This window comes from Diabrotica undecimpunctata, chromosome 1, assembly GCF_040954645.1.
Source record: "Diabrotica undecimpunctata isolate CICGRU chromosome 1, icDiaUnde3, whole genome shotgun sequence".
In the NCBI taxonomy this organism is placed as follows: Eukaryota; Metazoa; Arthropoda; class Insecta; order Coleoptera; family Chrysomelidae; genus Diabrotica; species Diabrotica undecimpunctata.
This window is the reverse complement of record NC_092803.1, coordinates 200,558,160-200,575,729: the sequence shown is the minus strand read 5'-3', so window position 1 is coordinate 200,575,729 and position 17,570 is coordinate 200,558,160. Positions and strand designations below refer to the sequence as shown.

Genomic DNA, 17,570 nt, shown 5'->3' with positions numbered 1-17,570 from the left:
TGCTCCAATTTTTACTTTTTAAAGAAAACAAATTTTAATTCTTTACAAAAATATCCTGATGTTAATTTTACTTTTAAATTAATTTATTCTGATTGATCAATTCTACTTTTTAAAACAATAACTTTATAACTCTAAATTTATGGATAAATATTTTATGTCCCAATAATAACAAATTTATATGACTTCCAAAAACAAATATGGTATGCAATACAAACACAACTCTTATGTCACAAATACTTTGACTGACCTTTAATGTAGGCTTTGCGACGTTTTTCGACGGATACCTATTCTTCTTGACTATGTTATCACAAACTGTCCAAGTTCTCCAACTAACGAGTTAGTCTGATTCTAAAAATCTGCTTTCTCCTTTCAAATTGTTTCAAAACAGCACTTTTTCGGATTCTCTCCACAAATCAAATCTCCGATTAGTTCAAAATAAGACCAGCAATCTTTAGGCCCAAGGATTTTTTTCCTCGACTTGGTGCCTCGTGCCAATTTTATATATTGCTTCTTTTCTTTACTCACAGAATCTGGAATCTTTTCGGATAAAAGGAGTTTGGAAATTTTGATTTGGTCTCTTTCCGCCTTCCACGATTCTACTATCACCGAATTAACCACACAAAAACACAACTTGTAACACACTGCTTTCAACTGGACTGCTTGTTCTGGATGGTAAAAACACAATGATCGAAGCTTTCTCGTTCAAGTTTATATCGACTCTATTCTCCTCCCATCGTTTTCCCATGGCCAATCACACATTTATCCTCAACTATACCACTCTCCAAAAAATCCCTACTTTATTTTTTTTAAGCAATCATCGATATTGTATACGACTTGGTTTTTCCCAACTTACTAGAAGACAATCAGAATAAAATCGTAGACTAATTTTCGAAACCAAATTCAAGTTCCGCTTTAATCTGTGCCTTCTAAGAATTGCAAGGCAATACAGACGTTGATAAAGATGTTAAGACAGATATGGGGAATCTAAAAATTGCATTCCACAACATATCTCCTCAACTAAGCAAAATTCTTAGCGAATTGGTTTCTAGTACTCGTACAGAGTATATCGAAATAAAAAGACTTTTTTAAAAAGTCTTTTTATTATACAAAAAAAAAATCTAATAAATAACATAAAAAAACTCATTGTCTCCAAGTAAGAGATGTAGTGCTTCCAAATCCCCCCCCTTTTTAAATTTAATGTCTGTCACATCCCCCTTTTTTAAGTGTTTTCTGTGTGTCTTAAAGTGTCATCAATTTTAATTTTTAATTTTAATCTTTTAACTTTAATTATTGGACTTTACAACCATTTGCCACATATTACAGAAATACTTTATCAAAGAAATTTGATATTTACAAGTTAATAGAATTGCACACCCACACAATTTGTACATCTAATCTCATGCATTGTCTCACAACAGTCACCTTCAAAAATAAAATCTCAATAAATAACACATATTTCATAAATATATCTCTAGAATAAATATAAATAACTTTTATATAACTCAATGGTATAGAACATTACTTTCATCAAACAAACAATTACATTACACCTATCTCTACTTCATTGGATAAAATCTGTCTCCTCAATAACTTCCCCGTTTACTGTCAAACAATTACAATAGCAGACTTGAGTTCTCCAATCAATAATACAGGATAGTTTGAACCATGTTCTTTCAACCATCAATTAATAGAGTACCGGCATCATTTATTTAACTTTGTATCGAGACCTGAAGATGCTTTGCATATTGTAGAAAGCGAAACCGGTCGTCTGGATAGTTAAACTAAATTGATTGTGAGTAAGTCTAATTTATTATTTCTTTTACCTTTTGTTAGTTATAAAAAGCTTTTTACTTTTTACAATCAGAATAATTTGTTTTTATTTACTAGCACAAAACCTGATCTCGAAATAAAACATTAAAAGTTTCTGCAACTAATCGCTTCTTTGAATTTGTTATCTGAAATCACTATTATCTCTGATAATACCCAACGATTTGTTTATTTAAGCCCCAAATGTCCTTTATTATTAAATGGTCCGGTTCTAATTACATTATAAACTTCCAAACAATATTTAGATAACTTTCTAATGTTTATCAATATAAATTGTTTTTATAACTTAAATCACCATAAAAGCCCACTCTTCTTCGAACACTTCTTAATGCTAAAATATTATATTTATAAATTTATCATATACAAGGCATTGGAAATTTATAGTCCCGTGGTCTTTTTCAAAAAAATTATTTTATTTTTAAGTTCATTTTGAACTACAACAATACATACATATAATAAACCTAAAGCTAAGATTAATATTATTACAAAAATTACTTTCGAAGTAATTTAGCTTCCCGTTCATATATTATACCATCGAAGACGATGTGGTTTACTGACATTGACGTAACGTTTGGCTGGGGGTTGTAGCGAAGATTTCTGGAGGCTGGATTTGGATTGAAGATATCTCTTTTATTGAGACAATTCGGCCATTTTTAATCTTTATGGCTTCTCGGCTAATTCTTGTTTTAAAGAAGCAGACACGAGCTGTGATTCTCGAATTTTCAAAATCAATTCTGTGACCTGTATGAAGATGGTGTTGACCTAGAGCTGAAATTGAATCGGAATTGCGAACAGAAATGATTCATGAATCCCATTTTGGGTTCTACAATTGGTTTGACCTATGTAAGATTGGGGGCACTCTGTACAAGGAATTTTTCATTTGAAATGTTGTCTTCGACTATTCGGCCAAGAAATGAAAGTCCTTTAATTTAAGGAAATAAAGCTTTCTTATGATGAGGGTCTGAGTCTTTGGTTGAGATTGAGTGGGAGATTGATGCTTTTGGATGCTCCTATTGATGTTATTTTCGCGGTAACTATTTTGAAAGAGGACTTCTTTTAAAGAAGCGGATCTACCTACATTATCGCAAAGGCGTATTGATTTGGAGATAAGGGTATTATTGACTGAATTAATTTGTGAAGGTAGGTTATGAAAGTTGGAATGCAAGTAGCGGTTGGTATTAGTCGGTTTTCGGTAAATAGAGTGATGAAAACCTTCTACACATACCAAAACAAAAAAATATACATCACCAACTGGTACTGTACTGGTATCACTGTTATGTCGTTACTAAATTGTTGTTGTTACTTTCTGAAAAGTAGATCTAATTTTGGTTATTCGAAATGAAATATTTTTTATCATTTCACTAAGTTTCAGATAGACCTGCAATTGTAACAATCTATTTCTACAATTGTGATATACAAGTAGAATCTCATGTCGAACATCAAGGGAGACTTAAAAGAATTTGAGTTAGAGAGTTTTTGACTTTCGAGCTTTCGACAATTTTGACGGATTTTGATTAGACATAAAGAGGTGTAGATTCATTCTTACTAATGTTGAGCTAGAAAGGTGAAATCAATAAAAATTTAAGTCAGAGAGGTAGCATATATATTTTTATTTATTATAATATTTATTGTTCACTTCTAAGTTGTTTTCTAAGAAACAAACAACAACAATGTATTTACATGGTCGGTAACTTATTTTTTTTCGAACTATAGATGTAGGTATGTACTAACTTTCAAATAATGGACTTTTTTAAGATTATAAAATAAAACATTGCTATGTTCGTACAAAATTTTTACTTACATACTAAACAAACGACTCCAACAACTAACTGAAAATATTGTCGGGGAATATCAAACCGGTTTCCGACAAGGAAGATCTACAACTGACCAACTATTCACAGTGAAACAAATCTTAAACAAATCGTGGGAATACGACATTGACGTTCACAACATATTCATAGATTTCAAACAAGCCTACGACTCAATTAATAGGAACAAGTTATATCAAATATGGCAGAGCTTTAATATCCCCCAAAAATACATCCTACTGGTAAAAACAACAATGGATTCGTCAATAGCAACTGTCAGGGTCCAAAATGAGCTCACTGAAAACTTTACGATAGCCCAAGGATTAAAGCAAGGAGACGGGCTGGCACCGACACTATTCAACCTGACCTTGGAATATGTGATAAGACAGCTGAATATAGGAAGAGGTAATCTCTTCCGATGATATCAGCATCATGTGTCGCAGAACAGAAGAGGCGGCAGAAATATATTCACAATTAAAATCAAAGGCAAAGGAGACCGGACTAGAAATAAATATTCAAAAGACAAAAAAGGTTAACACAGGCAAGAGCTAGGGGAAACAGACGCACAGTTGAATTAGAAGACGATATTGAAACGGTAGAAAGTTTCACGTATTTAGGAGTTACATTAAACACGGATGGAACAGAAGAACCAGAAATCCAAAGAAGAATAGTAAAGGGAAACAAAGCTTATTTTTCACTCGATCATGTGTTTCGCTCCAAAAACACACACTGGAGATCGAAAATCAGGGTCTACAAAACTATTATCAGACCAATAGTATGTTATGGATGCGAGACATGGGTGATGACAGAAGAGACAAAAAAAAAACTGGAAGTCTTCGAAAGAAAAGTCCTAAGAAAGATATTTGGACGTATTAACGAAAACGGAATATGGAGATCCAGGTATAACCATGAACTCTACCAACTGTTCAAAGAGACACCGATCTCAGAATTCGTGAAACTTCAAAGACTTCGCTGGGCTTGTCATGTAGTAAGAATGGAAACAGAAAGATTGCCAAAAAGAGCAGCAGTAGTAAAATGCATGGCGCAAGCCCAAAAGGAAGGCCCCGGAAAAGATGGGAGGATTAAGTGGCAGCGGACGCGCAAAATTTGCTAGACGTGAGAACCTGGAGAAGATCGGCGCGGGACCGACAAGGTTGGAGCCATAGTTTGGAGGAGGCCAAGGCCCGATTTGGGCTGTAGCGCCATTGGAAAGAGAGATAGATGTTCGAGATACAGAGGTCCAATTTAATTTTTCGTGTTAAGGAGGAAAAATATGTACCAAAATGTTTGTAGGGACTCTGTGTCTATTTCTAATAATCGAGGGTTGAGATTTCGAGTAGTGGAGGTTTTGAGGCTTGAAGGGAAAGGGAAGGAAATAAAACATTTCTTCGAGTCTTGGAGGTTTTAGACTTATCAAGGTTCGACCTAAAGAGTATAAAAAGTGGCTACAATTATCAAAATCTCATTATCTTCCTATTTTTTGTTTATAATTATCAGTAAGTATAAATAATATTTACATGAATAAAGATTAATAATTATATCCACTTTCGGTATAATCGACTATGTATAATTTCGAAAACAGTATTTTACTAACCAAAAAATATTAATAGGTCATAATATGTCCAAATTATAAAAAAATATGCATGGCGCTATAGGAACCAAATATGATAGGATGTATAAACAACTGATGAGATGATGCGTGGGGCGAGAAACTACAACGTTCCTCATTACTACCGCCTAAGATTCTCATCTTTATTGACTTTATGGCTTATAGAGATATTTTAACGGCTGCCGTTCGCGTTAATCGTTTTTATTGACTATATGGAGGTATATAAATGACTGGAGCATGGACGAAGCAAGTTCCAAATTAAAACAAAATTAGAATATAGTCAATGTTAAGATTGAAGATACATAAAGATTTGTGTTTAAATTAATTGATTTATCGTTGATTTTAACATACTTAGTTTCCTGTCCTAAGACTATTTCAAAGAGTTTTTCAACGTATATTTTAATGAGTATTGAAGATATGGACTATGAACAACTAAGAGATTTTTTCGAAAACTGTACTGGATCTTCAGAACCACTAAGCATTGCAAAGATGTATACCAATGAATTTTCTGAAGACAAAGATCTACTGACAAAATTATACCCTAAAGTTAATGACACATATTAATATAATAATAACATTCACTAGTTTAATTTAATGGAATCTAAACGGGTACTACGCCCATTTAGAAATGTTGCAAATCTCGAATTGGTTTAGAATGAAAACGTTTGTCCTATGAGCTCTCCAAGGTATGCGCAGCATTCTTCTTCAGCACTACGTCTCTAAGGCATCAATTTGTGGGTGCTCGCATCCGAGAAGAGTCCAAGTCTCTGGCCCGTATAGAAATATTGAGAATACAAGGGCATTCACTAGTCTCATTTTGATATTTTGAGAGGTAGATCTGTCTTTCTAAACTTTAGTTAGGCGGCTCATCTTATTTTTTGTCATACCAATAGGTCTCCGAACTTCTGCTTCACAGTTACCATCTTTAGTTATACTAGACCTGAGATATACAAAGCTGTCCACTATCTGGTATTCCTGTGAATGTTAATCAGTTGAATAGTGTGGAATCTGTCGACCATCATTATTTTTGTCTTAGCTTCATTGCTTTTCAGATTAACTTTATTGCTTTTGTACACAACTCTTCGTAAGAGATTAAACATGTCATGCTCATTTGCTGCTATAAGTGTAGTGTCAACCGCAAATCTTAAATTGGAGATTTTCCTACTGGCCACTGTTACTCCACCGGCCCATCTATCTAAAACCATCCTCATGACATGTTCACCATAAATGTTGAATAAGTCAGGTGACAACACGCATCCTTGTCTAACACCTCTCTCGGTCTTAAATTGGTTTGAGAACTTCTAGTAAATGTGCTGGATCTTGGAGCGAACCACGGTCCCGTTGGAAGTCTGTGTTAGCAAGTAATAGTTCCCACTTATATCCATGTTGGTGTGACACTTAAGCAATCACACTAGATGTTGAGGAATAGCTTCCTTCCGTTTGCTGAGGCAAGTTTTTTCTGGTTGATTTTGTAGATGAGTGAATCTGTCTAGACACTTTTTGCTTGATTTGTTTGTCATCGTGGCTGGCGATCATAAAGTAAATGTAGAGTGTCTTTAATTTGTACACACATCTGGCAACTTCTTTCTGCGATTAATTGGGTCGATACCAACGATAAGGTGGTGGGTGTCAGTGTTAAATATCTACTAACGACTATTGCTAACTGATTAATATCTACATCTACAGGGTCTAGTATATACTGATGCTTTCCATACTGGTGAAGCATATTCTGCAGCTGATACGCTTGTTAGTTTGCAATTTGATATGAATGACAATAAACGATCTAAGATAACTAGATGGGAAAATACAATGTTCAAGAGGTTTTTCACACCATTAAATACATGGGAATGTGCAAAATAAAAATTACAGAGTTAGGAAAGAAGTGAAAATGTTTAAATATTAAGGAGTACTGATTAACCACGTTAATAATGGAGCAAAGATAAAGAGGACAACTAAAACGGGAAACAGTATCCTTTTTTGAAACAAAAATATATTCAGAGATAAAGAAATTAGACTTAAAATAAAAATGAAGATATACAAAACGATTATACGACCTTTTGTAAAGTATTTCTCAAAAAAAAAAGCATATTAACGACAAGAAAGACAACACTAAAAATGTTTAAACGAAACATGTGAAAAATATAAGACCTCTGGCAACAAAAGAAAATAAACCAAGGCCTTTCATAAATCAAGAACCAATTATATAAAAAGCAACAATATAATAAGAGCAATAAAAGTACAAATAAAAGGATAGAATGGACATATAATTAGAAAAGAAAAGATTGAGGGAGCACCTAGAAAGGAAATTAAAAAAATGAGGTAAGAAATATAGCAAAGAAGGTAACAAATACGAAGGAATGAAGGAAAATAGCGACAAAAGCAAAAACACATCAAATATTGTGCAATAGTAAGAATAGATAACATACTTTGAGTAAAATTCTGAGAGGTCTGTTGTACTCTCGGATTGATATAAAATTTTAATCTTTCTGTGATTGTGTAGTAAATTATTTATAGATGACGTATCACAGACTTCGTTATTCTTATTGCTGACTTCTTTTTTCAGTATTGGTAACCAGAGCTACATTCTATTGCTATATTTCATACACAGTTCTTTATTAAGTAAGATGTCCCCCGATGTACTATTTTTTTGCTCTCCGTTTCTTTCATGATTGTTTCTATCTGTGACCTGTATAAGTCTCGGTTTTAATAAATAAGTCATGCTCATTCATCCTAACACTTAGTGGTCTTGAAGTTTCTCCCAAATAAAAACTGTTGCAGTCACAACGTATTTGGTGAATGCAATTCTTTAATCATTCTTATGTGTTTTTTGGTTTTGGTTTTGAAAAGAATAGATCTTAGTCTGTTGATTGTTTTAAATATTGTTGTAATATTGTGTTTACTTCCTATCCTTTTTATTTATTTTGTCTGTGCAGTCAAAACATAAGCGGATACAAGAAAACTTATGAGTAGACTTCGGCAAATATGCAAATAAAAATGTAGAAAATATGCGCATAAATATGCACGTGTTTACCCGAAAATATGCAAATATTTTACAAAATATGCATACAAATAAATAAAAAAATCGTAAAATAGTAACAATTTTATTTTAAAAAAAAAGTGTACATAACTAAATATTTCCTACTATTCATTAAGATTTACATTTATTTTAAGTAACTACATCATTTTTAAGTATGAATAAACTTATTTAGAATTATGGTAACAATAAATGACCAAGTGGTGTTCAAAATTTTCTAACAAAAACTTGTGGCTTCTGTCTGAGTACATATATTTATATATGGAAAAACTTCGTTCAACATCAACTGATGTAACGGGAGCATTTTTCAAACTAACCAAAACATTTGGTTCTAAATTAATTGTTTCCGAAATATTTCCAGCTAGAACACTGACTACTTCAGAAAGAATATGGTAACCTTTATTTTTTTCCATAGTAGCTTCAAATTTTTTTAAAATATCTTTTCCAATATTACCTCTAACGTTCCGACAACATGACGCAAATTCTTTTATTAATGCTGTACTTTCGAACAATGACAGTTTTGGTGATTCTAACTGAGTAATTGTTTTTTGAACAAAACTAAAATTTGATTTTATAAATGAAAGTTCTTGTTTAAGCAAGTTACTCTGAAAAGTTTGTTTAGAATCCAAAAGAGATTGGGAACTTTCATCTGTTAACGTATCAATTATGTTCTTTATTTTAACAAAATGATCTGCATAAAAATTAGCTGCTTCTAACCATGTTCCCCATCGCGTTAAAATAGGTTGTGGTGGAAGAGGAATGTTAGGTAGCATTTCTTTATAAAGTTGAATTCTTATAGGAGATTTAAGAAATACTTTTTTGACACTGGATATCATGGTATTTACAAGAGGAAACTTTTTTCGTATTTCCTCTGCAACTCTGTTTAATCAATGCGCTACACAAGTAACATGTATTAAATCTGGGAAAAATATTTTTAAATTTTGTCCTGCTTTCACCATATAAGGAGCAGCATCCGATAAAATAAGCAGTAATTTATTAGAAGGAATAGTTGTCGGAAGAAAAAAAGTTGCTAATGTTTCTTGTATAAAACGCGAAATTGTTAAAGCATTTGTTTTCTCAAGTTGCTGGCATGAAATAAGATGAGATTTTGGTAAGGTATCTTCTTTAAGAACACCAATCAATAAATGAGCAATATACTTTCCTGAGGAATCAGTGGTTTCGTCTACAGATATGTAAAAATAATTATCTGCAATTTCTTCCTTAATATTAATTAACACCGACGAGTATAGCCCGTTCACATTATTTCTTCTTAGAGACCGATCACTTGGAACATTAAGTTTGCAATATTTTTTTAGAAACGAACTAAAATTTACATTTGCTAATTTTGAAAGCGGTATGTTTGCAGACACTAATGCGCGACACAAGTCTTCATTAAAAGTTTCTTGCTCATCTAATTTTTTTGAAGTAGATTGGAAACATTTAGCCATTGAAGTTTGATGTTTTCCTCCTATCTTTCCTTTTTTTGCAATGTGTGAAGCAGTTCTCACATGTTGGTCTATCTGAAATTTCTTCTCACATGCTATCTATAAATAAAAATAAAAACCTTTATTTTAACCCAAGCTTTAAAATATAAAAATATACAAGGTGTTTTTGGTTAATCAAATAACTGGTTTGGAAAAAAAAACACTCGCTAAGTGTTTTAAATGCAGTATTAATCCACAAATTAGTTTTTGTTACTAACCATTAGTACATCATATAACTTATTTTAAAATTCAACAAAAGTTTTTTTTTGTTAATTCAATTACAATAAAAATTGTGTTTTACAATACAATTGTGTTATTACAATAAAAATTGTGTTTTAGAATAGCTGACTTCATAAAAAAAAGTATAGGTGAAAAATTTTTCTAAATACACACCATTGTATTGTACCATGGACAATTTTTTCTCACTAAAGGAAGCTATTTTTCATTTAAAAACAACCTATGAGTACTAAATTTCAAGTAAATACGTTTATTGGTTTTAAAGTTATTGTTGTTATTAACTAAAAGAATTTATTTTTTTTTAATTTTAACACCCTGTATCTTGAAAAGTAAATAAGTTTGACCCCTCATTAACTATATCGTTTTGTTCAATTTTTCGAGAAGTATCTACAGTCAAACGTTGTAAGTGTCATTTGGAAACACCCTGTATGTATGAAATATTAGATATTTAATAGAAAATATTAGATACTTACAATTTTGCCACAGACTGAACAGTAGATTTTTCCCATATCCATAGACAGCTCTTTATAAGGTTTAATCCAAGTTGAAGCACTGGTTGTTTTAGGCATTATAAAATCACAATCTTCCTTTTTGTTACGCACAACGAGTGTTTACGCTTTGAATATCAAAACAAAAATGATTTACAAATCTGAGCATCAAATTAGAAATGTTTAGGTACCTAATTCAATAAACTGGGAGATTTTGGAAAATCCCTAAATTAGGAACAAAACTATTAGCCATTTACCTGCTGTTAAGATACAATAAATTGTAGATAGATTTGGGGATTAGATCATAAAATGCAAATGAGCGAACCCTTAGCGATTATCCAATAACTGAATGCCTCAGTGACCGAGACTTTCTAAGAATGTTGAGGGCTACTTAAATTGATCTTCTTTGAAATTGTAAATGTTTTGTACCTGTAGAGATTACGTACTTAGATCATTTCTTGATTAAAATGACTACAAAATTTTATACAAAAATTGAAATAAATTGGTATGTTTAAAAATTTTCAAATACAGTATAAAAATCTGAACTTTTATGCACTTTATGCAAACTTTTATACAAATATGCCAAAATATGAAATATTTGCATAAAATATGCACAATATGCAAAATATGCAATATGCATATTTGCCGAAGTCTACTTATGAGGTATAAGGATGTAATATTACAATTTTATGGGTGAAAAGTGTAAAAAAGAGAGTTTCTAGTTTTCTTCCCCTTTAAAAGAAAAAATTTTTCTATCTATATACCACTGCGTACAACGTAATTCGATTCATTCTCATTGTCTGATTTATTTATAAAACTGATATGTGATATGTCAAAATATGAGTTCATTTATATAATTTATGTACTTATTAATATAATATAAATACATTCTTTAATCAGATACCAGGTTGTATATCACTGCAATTATCATTTTAATTTTATTACAGATAACGAAGTTGAAGATTGACAGCAACCCATTTGCCAAAGGTTTTAGGGATTCATCTAGACTCACCGAATTTGAAAGGTATGCATCTTATTAATATTTATTAGTAATATTATGCACGAACGGATTTATAAGAGGGTAAACAGGTAGAGATATAGGTTTTATAAAAAAGTATCAAACGGTTTTGGTACTAAGTGTTTCTAATATCGGATTATATACATTTTTAACTACATTCGCCATATTGTTGATTAGGCTGGCATTTTTTATGTGCATAAAATGTTTGCAAAAGTGACTAAAATTCATATTTAGAATAAATTAATGCAACAACAGAGTAGAATGTACTTAATATTTTTATATTTAATAACTAAAATATGGGCTTTTTATTTTATTTTAAGTCCAATTTCAATAATTTTTTGAGCAAACTGTAGACAAAGTGAACAATTTTATCTTGGATGTACAGTTTTAAGTAAAACACTTGCATTTTAGTAATCATAAGGATTAATTAAAAAGGTGATTTTATTAAGACCGAATATTTTTCTTCATTTTGTTTTTTATGTGCATTGTTCTTTTTATAGAAAAAATACTTTTGTCTAACCTATCTTAAAGAAATTTACCTATTTTACCACCTCTAGCTCCTTTCTCTGCTTATATCGGTCACTTCATACCGTAAATAGTGTTATGAATATCATCTTAAAGAATCTTTTCACATTATTCCTAAAATAATATAGGCAGCTGAGTGTCCTGAGTCGTATTTGTTTATGCTTCATGGATTTAAGATCAGGAGAACATCTGACCAGTTAATTTTGTTAATACCAACTGTCTTGGTGAGACAGATCATTGATGTATGTGATTGAGCATTATCCTGCATTAAAATAAACCCATTGTCAACAAAATCATTTAAAAGGTACAATGTGATCAACTAACATCTTCTGAATATATAGGTGGGACGTCAATGACCTGTACCGTACTCTAGGTATATTAATGCCCATACCTCTAGCCTTTATACCTAAGCTTCCTCAATACCTTAGACGGGGACTGAACGTGCACTTTGAGAATTTTTCTGAGGTCCTTTTACTACTTTACGGCCATCTGGGGAAGGTAAGCAGAATCTGGATTCTTCATCAAACAATGTGATCACGTTATTCTAGTGCATTAAGTTCCAATGTATATATTCAGAGACAAGTTACAGTCTTGCTACTCAATGACACAATAGCAATTTCGGTCCACTTGCTAGTCTGCAAGCTTTTAAACCAATCTCCTTAAATCTTCCGCAAACTGTCCAAACACTCAAATGTATACCTCGGAATTCTTGAGGTTAATTTTTTGACTAAACTGATGTTAAATGACGATCTTGCAAAGTTAAAACGTACAGAAATCTGTCAATAATAACCGTTTTATAAATTTGATTGAACCTTGATATCGCAAGTGTAACTGACATACAAAATCAACGGTCGCTGTAATTGTTTCTAAGAGAACAAAAAAAGCTTAAAAACATTTTTGTTTAAAATTATCTCAGCTAGATTTTTTCTTTGGTGTACAGATTGTTGGTAAATTGATATTTTAGAGGGAAGCCAGTGAGTAAATGTGGTAAACTTTTTTGCATCTTTTTTAAGGAACCAAAATTAATATGCTTGACAAAATTCAGCTTGTTCGTATGATTTTTAGAGGTTTAGTGGCATTTTCGTATCTGACGACTGGAGTAATATTGATCAGCTACTTCCAGAGGAGACGCTAAATGCATGAAGAATATGACTAAACTGCAAGCATTTAACCAATGTATATTTAAGTTAAAATTAGTCATCTTGTCTACAATTTACTTAAAAATTATTAAAATTATTCCGAAAATAATATAAAAAACGTTGCGTTAATTTTGACCAATACAAAATACATATATGTAGTTGAGTTTAAACGTACCGAATTTGATAACTGTAACTTTCAACTTATTCATTGGAGTCATCTACAAGACCCTGTCTTTTTATAGGTGTCATTACTACTTTGACGGCCTTCTGAATTTATTTCCTTTTGTTCCTCATTTTTTTTTCTTCTTACTTAATTTTACTCAAATTACCTATTTTACCTTTATATACTTGCTCTTTCTGTAAAAACTTATCGAGACGGTGTCCTACGCTCTGACTTATGCTGTTGGTGATACTGGTGATTAATATCTAGCGATTCTGACCATTTTTTTCTAAGTTTTGTTCACATAATTATTTTTTCTATTTATTACCCAGTTTTTAATATCCTCGATCTTTCCTGCGTGTTTCTGCTTGTGCTTCCTTTTTATCTAAGATTTTTTCTTTGTTGTTTTCAGTGTTTGGTTTTTGACTTTTCTGATTTGGAGAATCAGTCTCTGCCGGAAAACGACGTGGTGTTCAACAACAAGAATCGAATATTTCTATTCTAAGGTATCTAATTAAGAAAATGAAAAGACACGTGTTGATGTCTATCATATCAGAAAGATAAGATTTTAAATGCCATCGATCACTACCTCTATGGAGACCGGGCAAGACGGGAGAATAAAGCGATAATTAGATGAGTTAAAAGATACAAATAGCCATACAAACAATATAACCCAAGAATTAGAAGAACGTAAACTTTTCGTGTCCAAGCAAAGAAGAGAAATAATATCTAGTTTAATGGATAGATGATGGGTCTTGAAGCAAAGAGTAGCTCCAGAAATAAACGAGGAAAAGTTCAGGGGCGGGACATTACAGAATTAAAGGTAATGAAATCGAATTCTTCAGAAGGTATAACTAGAAAATCCAAAACCATTAAATTCACAGCTAAATAAGCCACTTGATCGAATTGGACATGGGCAGTGAGCAATTTCATAGGTAGAAGCCGAGCTTTATCATAATAATATCCAAGTATTGGTACAAACCGGCGAAACAGCCAACTTTGTACTCAAATAAGTTAGGATAGAACAAACTACCAATGGGACGAAAAGCGTCATGCTGGCTTATAAAAACAAAACCATCAAAAGCCTGGAAATGATAAAAATGCCTCTAAGCATTAAATACGTCCAATATTAAATCACCTGTGAGATCATAGAACACTTTAACCACGACGTGATACTAAGAATGGACTTCCTGCGCCAAGAATATGTCCCAATAGACATAAACCAAAAATTTTTGCACATCAGCAGTTAACAAAGCAGAACAATTTACAAGTAAGACGCCAAGCAACAGAGAGATGCAGCTTAAGTACAAGTACAAGAGTACCAGATACTGCCTAGTTTTTATGAAGTCAAAAAATAGTCCAGCACTACCAAAACTGTTTCGACGACATGCCCAGGAAACAAATGGCTAAGACCAATGAGATGCGGATCAAATTACCAATGCATCATACCATTAAAACCAGCCGTGCAGATACTCATCGACCAAGAAGAAGCTACTCTTCTGGTAGGTCTAGAAATTCTGTAGGCAGGGATCCTTCGACATAGCAAGTCATCTTACAACAGCCCTATATTGATAGTGACGAAGAATGATGGCTTTCCGCATTTTTATGTGAAAAGATCACCTATGTAAAGGTCGATGAAACTTCAATGATGCCAACCATCAGCGACACCCATGGAATCTATCTACGTCCACGATTTTTTCAACGCTAGATGTAAACAGAAGTTTTTGGTCGATACTACAGCGCCCAGAGTCCTTGTCGTCGAAAACCATCAGCCTCCCACATGGTCCGTCGTTTGAACATAGATGCATTCATCAAAATATCAAGAATTTTTCAATTTTTTATGGCCCGTTTTTAATTTCTCTTCAAATGATTCTAAGATTACTCATGTATCTTTTTCTGTTTTTATATTTTAAAACCCTGCCATAAACATAAAACGGGCGCTAATGTCCCAAAAAAGTTAAATTATTGACAAGCTTTTATATTGAATGAATCGATTAGTTCTCCCTAGTCAATCCTGAGTGAAAGGCATTGATTTCGGATTAAAAAAAGTTAGTTGCGGTTGGGACGTGTAAATGACGGTAGTTTTTTTAATTAGCTGCTTTGGCATGCTTGGTTTTTAAATGTTTTATGAATCATTTTCACATGTTGGCGTTAACCGTCAAATTAGTTTCCATATGGCATTGTCAACGCCTTTTAAAAATAGTCTCTAATTATTACAACTGGTTTTATAAAAACTTTAAGCAAATAAACAAAAAAAAACAGAATGTTAAGCTTATGACAAAGGTATTGTCATATTAAGAAATCTGTATGAAACTCAGTATACAAGATTTCTTATAGCAGTTTTCCAATGTACATATTTGCTTTTATTCTTTAAGATGTATTTAGAAACATATTCCAGACAAATCTTACATTGCATTGAGTTTTTTTAGTAACTATTTTGATTATTTCGTTTGTCAGTCGTCTAATGATTTGTCCTATCTGTTTAAAGCGTTGTGGTTTAAAAATTCTTACTTTATTTTCGTTTCGTTTTGTTGAAGTAAAAAAGTTATTTTTTTACTTCACTCATTATTCCACTACTTCACTACATTTACTACTTTTCGCAGATGACCAAGTCATTTTTTGCACAAGACAGGGAGGACATGAAATATATGATAAGGAAACTAAAGAATATGAGCTGTAGGTAGTAAAGATAAATATGTGTATGACACTAATGTATTGGATCCGCGGTTGCAGATTATATCACTCAATCTTCGCTTATCCACTGCTGGACATAGATCTCCCTCATAATTTTCCATCTATTTCGATCTTGTGCCTCTTGCATCCAATTCCTATGACAATGTTTTAGATCGTCAGTCCAACCTGTTGGTGGACGACCTCTGCTTCGGTAGGCACCATCTCTTGGTCTCCATTCCAGTATCCGCTTTTTCCACCTATTATCTGTCATTCGAGCCACATGACCTGCCCAGTTCCATTTCAGTGTTGCTACTCTCTCTACTGCATCAGCCACTCCTGTTCTTTGTCGTAGCTGGCGATTTGGGATCTTGTCTCGTAGTGAAACGCCCAACATAGCACGCTCCACCGCCCTTTGACACACACGGATCTTTTGAACTGTTCTCCTTGTCATGGTCAACGTTTCCGCACCGTAAGTTAACACTCGCAAAACGCACTGAATAAACGTTTTTCTTTTAAGGCATATTGGTATATCAGACGATTTGAAAATATGGTTTAGCTTGCCGAAGGCTGCCCAAGTCAGTCTTATACGACGGAGAAGCTCAACAGATTGGTTATCTTTTCCTATGCGAATCTCATGACCTAGGCAGTTATAGGCCATTACGTGGTCTATGGATCTTGTTCCTACGCATATATCTTCGCTGACTACAAGATTTGTCATCATCTGGGTTTTAGATATATTCATTTTCAATCCCCCTTTTAGCGAGGAAAGGTAGAGCTGATTTAAAAGTTCTTTGGTCTCATCTATCCTATCAGCTATTAGTACAATATCATCTGCAAACCTTAGATGGCTAAGGTTTTCTCCGTTTATGTTTATGCCCTGGTCGGTCAGTTTTGCCCTTTTACATATATATTCCAAAAGCGTAGTGAACAGTTTCGGCGATATGGTGTCCCCCTGGCGTACTCCAAGTTGTATCGGGAATTTCTGGGTTTGACGATCACCCACTCTAACACTGGCTGTTGCGTTTTGGTATATTTTGGTGTTTAATTATATTTATATACCGATAGTCAATTCGGCATTCTCTCAAGGCCTCCAACATTTTTTGTTGATTTACGGTGTCGAATGCCTTTTTATAGTCGACAAATATTAAAGCTAGTGGTTTATTATATTCAGTGCATTTTTCTATTACCAGTAGGTGATCGTTTGTTCCATAGCCTTTTCTAAAACCCGCCTGTTCTATGAGCTGATAAAATTCCAATTTATTTTCTAGTCGTTTCGTAATTATTTTTGTAAATAGTTTATAAATATGTGAAAGTAGACTTATGGGCCTGTAATTCCTGAGGTCGGTAGCATCCCCTTTTTTATAAAGTATGATAATTTCTGCGTTATACCACTGGGTTGGTGTTATTGCTTCCTGCAAACATCTAGTGAATAGTTTGGCAAGGACCTGCCATAATCTTTTTCCAGCCACTTTCAAGGCATCTGCCACTATTTCATCATCTCCGGGGGACTTACTGTTTTTCATTTCTTGCACTGACCTTCGAACTTCATTGGGTGTTACGTCCGGTAA

At 32.9% G+C, this 17,570-nt stretch overlaps 1 protein-coding gene across 2 annotated transcripts in view; it reads left to right on the top strand.

Annotated features, from left to right (window-relative positions):
- The window catches only part of LOC140432859 (T-box transcription factor TBX20-like), a 194,726-nt gene that overhangs the window by 163,210 nt on the left and 13,946 nt on the right, over positions 1-17,570 (top strand). For both annotated transcript variants that reach the window (XM_072521000.1, XM_072520999.1), the window contains exon 5: positions 11,435-11,511. In XM_072521000.1, coding sequence (XP_072377101.1) covers positions 11,435-11,511 — 77 coding nt within the window. The remainder of the gene's footprint in view (positions 1-11,434; positions 11,512-17,570) is intronic.